Here is a 7,772-nt window from a genome sequence, read left to right as displayed (position 1 = left end):
GTTAAAATAAAAGCTATACAAAAAAGGCAAATCTGGGGCTTTTTAGCATATGTATTGTTCATCCTCGAAGTCCATAATTTTTTTGCAGCTCACAATTCAAGCTATTTCATCCTGAAATTTCACGCACATACACATTACATCCTTCTTTTTTGCAGAGTATACACATTACATCCTTGCATACATGTGTTTTTTCACAATTTTTTGAAATTGAAAATTTTAAAATAAAGGTCTTCATGAAGCTCGTTCTCCGAAATGCCCTACTCTGAATCATTTTCGAAAAAAAGATGTTATAGTATAAACATTTATCCAATGATCAAATTTGGACAGTCAAATTTGTCGAAGCATGCATTTGGGCCTATTTGCTCGAAGGGCTCCAAAGTAAGCCTTCCAATCTTCCACGAGAAGCAACTCCCTAGCCGATTTTCCCCACTAGCCCCCGTCACGTGTCCCGCTGTTCCGGAACTCGATACCCCAGCGCGCCGTCGCCGGAGACGATCAGACGACACAGCCGCCAGGCCAAATGGCGCCCAAGAAGAAGCAGCCGGTCTCGAAGCAGAAGCACAAGCCCAAGCCCTCCGCACCCACCTCCTCATCATCCGCCGCGCCGCGCCTCGAGATCTCGTCGGAGAACGAACGCCGCCTCCGACAACTCCTCCTCAACTCCTCCACAGCCGGCGCCCCCTCCCCCGCGCCCCTAGATGCTCCAGGGGCGCGTGCCGAATCGAGGGAGCAGAAGGGGCGGCGTCTGCGCGGGGTCTACGACAAGCTGGCCCTGGAGGGCTTCTCTTCCTCGCAAATCGAGCAGGCTCTCTCCGCTATACCAGTTCGTACCCCCAAACGCTTACATAATCCTGCTGCGCTATCGAGTTGGCTGTTCATTGATGAATTTTGTTGTTGGGCAGGATTCGGCGACGTTTGAGTCGGCGCTGGATTGGCTGTGCTTTAATCTGCCCGGCGACGAGCTCCCCCTCAAGTTCGCCAGCGCCGCCGCCTCCTCTTCTCGTGCAGGTATTGGTTTGGAGGGTTCAGGGTTTTGTGCTTTGAAGTGGCGGCTAGTGCGTAATCAGGCGCATTTGTGTGAGCTGCCATGCGCGCGTCCGCATCGTTGTATCTTGTATGCATAGCTGCGATTTATGTACGAGCTTTAGCTCATTTCAGCACTTGCAGTTGTGCACATGACCGTTTGCCTGCATTCTGCGCTCATTGGTTTAATTGTGGATACTGGATTTTGTATTCTGCACGCCAGGGTAATGCGCACGCACTCTGCACGCCATGGGACATGGATTCGACTGAATGGCTGGGTGTTAGTTTGCCATGCTTACTTTTGTTGATTACTTTTGTGTGCTTCTGTAGGAGCAGAGGGTTCGGTTAAGGTAGTATCAGCAGCGAAGGATAATTGGGTGCCTCAGAGTCGTGGGCCTGTGGAGGAGGCAAAGGTTAGCACTGAGGGGTTGGAAATTAAAATTGGGAGACGGCAAGAAGAGGATGTCACATTGGACGATGGGCGGTCATCGCAAGCTGCATGGATCCTGCAGTACATGGAACAGCAAGAGGAGGTATAGATACATGAACAAGTGATTTATCGTTGGGATTGCTGCATCAAATCTTAATACTCTTTCAATAAACATTGGAGTTCATTAGGCATACATTGTTTTTGTTTATCTGTTAGCAGTTAAGTGCTCAGACCACTCTGTTTTATATTCTGAAATAACTTCGTTTATTTGGTGCCTCTACATCACACCTGTCAGACATACAAAGTTATAAACTAGTTTTTAGGAGACCCATTTCATTGTTTTGACACTTGTGTGCTAATTCGAGACGCTTCCTGAAAATGTTATTTGTTGTTTGAACAGAAAATTAGTTATACAATATATTAACTAATCATCCAGAGCCCTATTCACACCATTTGAAGTCCAATTTATCTGTTAAGCCCATGATTATGTCTGTTGTCACGGTCTGTTAATTACTATCTCTGTTATGGAGTGCAAGATGTTATTTTGGACATTGATACAGTTTGGAAATGTACATCTTTGACTGTTTATTTTCACATTATATGTTAGTAAGTAGTATGATATAAAGTATTTATATTGCAGAATGTACTAATGTTATTTTAATGTGGTCAATTTGCATACGAGTCATTAAAGATTGAAAAGTTTTACATCTTCAGTCTAAAATGATATCAGTTCAGTAAGAAAGTAGACATTGTAGACAACGATGCTGATTGACAAAGGGGCACAACTTCAAATGCATATTGGTACACTACAGACTGTACCATATTATTGTTGAAGTGTATATGTGGATTGCCTAGCCCTTTCCATCAGTTCAGACTTTTGGTTGCGTTGGCTAGTGCATGAAGCTTAACATGGTATCAGAGCTAAGGTCTTGAGTTCAAGTCCTTGCTTTCGCAATTTATCCAAAAAATAGCTGCTGCCCCTCTTTGTCCACGTATAGGCCTCTTGAGCCATACCTCTGAGTCTATCCACGTGTTGACTTTCCCTGTCACACGTGGGAGGGGGTGTTGAAGTGTATATGTGGATTGCCTAGCCCTTTCCATCAGTTCAGACTTTTGGTTGCGTTGGCTAGTGCATGAAGCTTGTTAACATTATGCCATTATTCCTCTCTCATGTTGTTTCTTTACTCCTTGTTTCATGTCCTATTTCATTGTATATTTGTTCCATTCCTTCGATTGATGTTAGGAGGAGGATGCAAATTCTAATGATTCCTCCACATGGGAAGATCGTTTAGCTGCAAGTTTTGAAGTTGCTGAAACAAAGCCAAGTAGGAGAAAAAAAAAGGGTAAGTTTGACAATTGTATTATTGATATGAAAGCTATAGCAATCATTTTCCTATTCTTGAGTAAGTTTTAACATGTCTCTTATAAGTTTTCAAAGTATTTGTGGTTGCTGGAATTCTATCTAATGAACGTTTGTTTCAGGTAAAAAGGAGAACTCCAAAAATGGAAGCTCAAAGGAAAATATAAGCCAATCTGTATCTCCTGTGTTGCCTAATTCGGAAATTGCAAGTGTTGAGGATGGTCAGATTGACCTGGGTGCAAGTGAGAACAAATCTCCCAGTCTTGTCCATATTGATGAAGGATCCAATTTACAAAAGGAAGTTCCTAAAAATGCCGGTGAAACTTGCACAAAGGAGGTTGAAGAAGAGGAAGTAGAGCTTGATAACTTGTTTTTTGAAGACTCGTCTGCTTGGGAGGTTGTGGCCCCTGAAATCTTGAGACAGCAACAAATAGAGAAATTATCACATGATGGTTATGGCCATCTTCTTGGGAACATAGATGATGTATGGAAAAAGGTCAGGTGCTCTTACATGATCTTTATGTGAAGGAATCGTGTACCCTCGCTCTTTACTGTGGTTACATATGCTCTTTTTTCATATTTGTAGTTTTAGGGCTGTTTTGCATAGCTTGGCTCTAGATTTCTAGACTGGAGCTGGACATGTCAAGTCAAATACAGTTGGCTTCACCTTCTTGCTTCTCTAAGGTTGCTTGGATCTTCCAATTTTGAGTAGGAAAATCGGAGAACCGTTTTGCACTCTATGGGCCCATGTTCTGTGTGTAAACATTTTGCCCCCGAATGCTCTAGTAAGCTGCAACAGCTTTACTACTAAAGATTTAGATTAGGTTGTTTTCGTTAAAGCGGCAAGAGAACATATCCCACCATATTAATATTTCCTTACTCCATAGTATTGTCTGTTGGATATTAACCCTAAGGTTCATGTGGAGGCGGCAGTGAGAGACTGCCATCTCCCATGCAACTTTGCACAAAATCTCATATGAGCCGTCAAGTTTACCTCCATTCCTGCTGGTCCCCTATTCTGCGGACACAAATTCATGAGCCAAACACAGAATGCAGTAGAGTGAAAACATATACCTGTTCCAGCATATGCCCTTGTACAGTTTAGTTTTAGTTTTCTCTCCTTTCCAGTTCTGTTTTGTTCGCTTTTTGCGCCTTGCGCTGAGTTTTGAGCCCTTTGTACTCTTGCATCATCTTGACGTTCCCTTCTAATACACAATGATACACATTTGGGTGCGTGTTCGAGAAAAAATATATATCATGCACATTATTGAAGTTATCTAGATTGCCAGTTTGCTACATTTATATAGCTGTATTATTATGTGAGGTTCGTCGTATGGATGGTCTGTCTCTGAGTGAGTCAGGACTGTTGCAGGAAATGATATGATCTCGTGTTCCAAACGAGGCCTTAGTTTTTTGGGAAATACCTTAATGGAGTACTGCAACAGGAGGATTGCTAAAAAAACTTCGAGGATGTATGGGAGAGAAATTACATTGAGTAGGACAGCTAAATGCATAAGTTAAATTGAGCTTATACAAATCGTAATGACTGAAGTTGAACGGAATGTCTGTCAATGGCAACTATGTTGCAATGGTTCCATGAGGACTAGCAACCAATTATAACATATATGGAAGTTTCATAAGTCGAGGTTTCTGGAGACTCATTATTTGGGCAATGAACACATCTGTACAATCTGAAACAGTAAGGGCCTTCTCAAAGGATTTTTGGAAGACTGCAATCCTTAAGATTTTTTCCTGTGTGTTCTGTTTGATTTTGTAGGGTTGCAATACACAGGTCTTTGTCCTAAAGATTCCTTTGCACTATATTCCATAGGAGAATTTCCATTTACTCAAACATACTGGAATGATTCCCATGTTTTTTCCTATGGTGTGATCCAACATGTTTTCACTGCCAAAGCTATTTAGGTGTTGTTTTGTCCTGTTATGCATTTGTCTCTAACTGTTTCATTATTATGGTGTTCTATAGGGAGATTGTGGTAAAATGCCAAAAGCTATTCTACAGAAGTTCTGTCAAAAACTTGGTTGGGATGCACCGAAGTATAGTAAAACATCAGAAAAGGATGGTAAATTTATATATGCTGTTAATGTATTGCGTGGTTCTACTGGCCGTGGTAAAAGTCGGAAGGCTGGAGGTTTGACGAAAATTGAGTTACCTGAGAAAGATGAAGAATACGTATCTGTTCAGGTTAGCGTTTACTAACCATATATATGTGTATCTTATAATGTTTCTTAAAAAGCAATCCATTTCAAATTCAATTAATTATTCTGATAACTTTCTTGAGATACACTTTGTAATACTATTTCTTGAGATAACATCTGAAAAATGAATAACCTTATTGTTCCTTGCCTTGAATGTTAATAAACATCTGCTTAATTTGTAAACAGGAAGCACAAAGTAGAGTGGCGACATTTGCTCTATATCAACTGTTTGCTGATCTTCCACTACGTCAATTGCTTATTGAACCATACTCATCACTTGTTTTAAGATGGCAAGAAGGTTAGAAATTTTTGATCATGCATTCTTACCTGATGAATTATAGTTCGTTTGTGCCTTTCTGCTAAATATTGCATGGTCATGAAAAAATAGGTGAATTAGAATTTTCATCAACATCAAGGGTGCTGGATACCGAGGATAGTCGAAGAGCTGGGTTTGTGGATATGTTATTGGATATGGACGCACATAATACTCTTCCATATCAAATCAGAGGTGCTCCTGAGGGCAGCGCATCCATTGACTCTCCGAATGATAAGGAGACCAATTCTGTCTATGAGAAGAAAGAGGCAACTTTGCTGAACCGTGCAGGTATTTTGCTGAACAGTACACCAAGCAATCATGAATGTGTCTGGTTATCATTTTCCTCCTTCCAAGACCTTCCTAGTATGTTATTGGCAGCATGCTTGTCTCTGATGTGTAGTGTATTTAGCAATGACACCTGCCTTCTCTCCTTGAACTTTCTGGCACCAATATGGTTGCATCTTTTACATCGAATCTGTTCCAGCGGTACTTTTCAACTTGAGCCATATTATATCCTGGATTGTTTTTCTTGCCTTGTATTTAGTTAACATTGTTTCTCTATTGTGATATCACTACTGTATCTCACTCTCTAAAACTATCTTGTATTATTGTAATTTTCCTTCATACATGTGTTAATAAATCAAGTGTAACTGTAATTCCACTTATTTAATTTTCCTTCATATGCATGTTAAGAAACCAAGTGTAACTATTAATGTGGCCTTTCTGTAATTAGGATCAAGACCAGAGCAAGCAGAGAGCACAGCTTTGAAAAAGCAGTTGGAACACAAAAGGAAGTTGCCCAAGTATCTGGTATGCAGTGAATGTGCATTGCAGTACAAGTATTCTCCATTTTTTTTTGGATATTTGTTCTAAAGATTCTCTGTTCACCTTGAATTCAGAAAATGCTGGGAGCAAGAGCTTCTTTACCAATCGCTAGACTGAAAAACCATTTCCTACAGTTACTGAAAGAGAATGATGTAATTGTTGTCAGCGGAGAAACTGGATGCGGGAAAACAACTCAGGTATCTGCAGTAGTTTTTTTATCCAAGTACCTTAGTTTTTAATGTTATTTCCTATTTTAGTATCTTCTTTCTTTGGTGCCAATGGTTATTGCAAGATAACCATTTCACATGACAGGCAACACGCCTTTGCATCACATCACACAACCGTATCCTCTCCTTTTCTGCAAGTGCACATAGATGATTCATCGCAGTTTGTCATTTGATTCCCTAGTGATAAGTATATCTTAATTATGGGTGAAGCAAGGGAAGTATCCAATTTTGTACTGCACAAGCATTCTGGCTATCACAAATTCTGCCAGTAGTTGTGGTTTGCAATACCTTGGCCATAAACTACTTGACTCTGAAATTCTCACTTGCGTGCCACATTTGAGAAAGGTTGTATAGCCAACCTGAAAATTTGTTAATTTCGACCTGGCTTTGTTGGATGTACTTGACTACTTCGTATCATATGCCTTAATGAAAATGCAAGTTGCTGCATTGGACATGCTGGCCGACTGTTGACTCCATGTCCATGATGATAACATGTGGGGCTCATGCTTGACAGATTCAGCATAGTGCCATCCTCATAATATGGGCGCAGTTAAGATCTTAATCTTTCCATGATTCAATTTCACCATTCAATATGTTTTTTTTCGAGAAAACGCAAAAAGGCTTTTGCGTTTCATTATATTGAAAAGAGAGAGATAGTTTGTTACATCCTCCTAGGAGGCACCAGTACAGACGAGAACACAAAATAACATCAATGGACGTCCCAGGTCTGTGGGAGGATGACACGCAGGCCTCGAGCACCCGCGGTCGCCCAGAGCGCAGCTTCTTCTTTGATCTTTGCAACCAAGACGCTAGTCGATGGGGTTGCAGCATTGAAGACACAATCGTTGCGATGCTTCCAGGCCATCCAAGGGATCAGCAGCGTTGCGGATGTGAGTCCTTTGCGCATCAGCTTGGGCGTGGTCTGCCGCGCCGTGTGCCACCAGATTGACAGGGAGCTTTCACCATTAGGCGCGCTGCAAGGTAGGTGCAGCCAAGACAGGATGTCATGCCAAACCTGCTTGGTGAAGGGGCAGTCCAGGATCAGGTGGTTCATCGATTCCGGCATCTGGTCACATAGCGGGCAGCGAGGAGGGTGCGGCAGTCCGCGGCGAGCAAGACGATCAGCTGTCCAGCAGCGTCCCAAGCTAGCGAGCCAGTGGAAGAACTTCACTCGCGGGGCGGGGGGGGGGGGGCAGCCTTTCCAGTTAAGTTTCCGTGCCGGGCAGGAAGTAGAGCCGTGGAAGGTGGCGAGGTATGCGGACTGGGCGGCGTATGTGCCAGAAGCATTCCATTTCCAATGGAGCTGGTCTGGTTCGGCAGAGAGAGTGATATTTTCAATGGCCCTCCAGGTTAGCAAGTATTGGCCAATCTCCT

At 42.2% G+C, this 7,772-nt stretch overlaps 1 protein-coding gene across 4 annotated transcripts in view; it reads left to right on the top strand.

Annotated features, from left to right (window-relative positions):
- The first annotated feature begins 397 nt into the window (after nucleotides 1-397).
- Nucleotides 398-7,772, top strand: part of LOC125538288 (DExH-box ATP-dependent RNA helicase DExH7, chloroplastic-like) — a 29,662-nt gene continuing 22,287 nt past the window's right edge. For 3 of the 4 annotated variants that reach the window (XM_048701557.1, XM_048701556.1, XM_048701559.1), the window contains exons 1-10: nucleotides 398-823; nucleotides 903-1,008; nucleotides 1,354-1,556; nucleotides 2,697-2,796; nucleotides 2,936-3,309; nucleotides 4,798-5,016; nucleotides 5,217-5,328; nucleotides 5,419-5,634; nucleotides 6,080-6,156; nucleotides 6,246-6,368. In XM_048701557.1, the coding sequence (XP_048557514.1) occupies nucleotides 521-823; nucleotides 903-1,008; nucleotides 1,354-1,556; nucleotides 2,697-2,796; nucleotides 2,936-3,309; nucleotides 4,798-5,016; nucleotides 5,217-5,328; nucleotides 5,419-5,634; nucleotides 6,080-6,156; nucleotides 6,246-6,368 (1,833 nt within the window). In that variant the 5' untranslated portion in view covers nucleotides 398-520. The remainder of the gene's footprint in view (nucleotides 824-902; nucleotides 1,009-1,353; nucleotides 1,557-2,696; nucleotides 2,797-2,935; nucleotides 3,310-4,797; nucleotides 5,017-5,216; nucleotides 5,329-5,418; nucleotides 5,635-6,079; nucleotides 6,157-6,245; nucleotides 6,369-7,772) is intronic. The other variant, XM_048701558.1, reaches the window with a different exon arrangement.

Source organism: Triticum urartu, chromosome 2, assembly GCF_003073215.2.
Source record: "Triticum urartu cultivar G1812 chromosome 2, Tu2.1, whole genome shotgun sequence".
Classification (NCBI taxonomy): Eukaryota; Viridiplantae; Streptophyta; class Magnoliopsida; order Poales; family Poaceae; genus Triticum; species Triticum urartu.
Note: the sequence above shows the minus strand (reverse complement) of the source record. Positions and strands in the feature narration are given on the sequence as shown.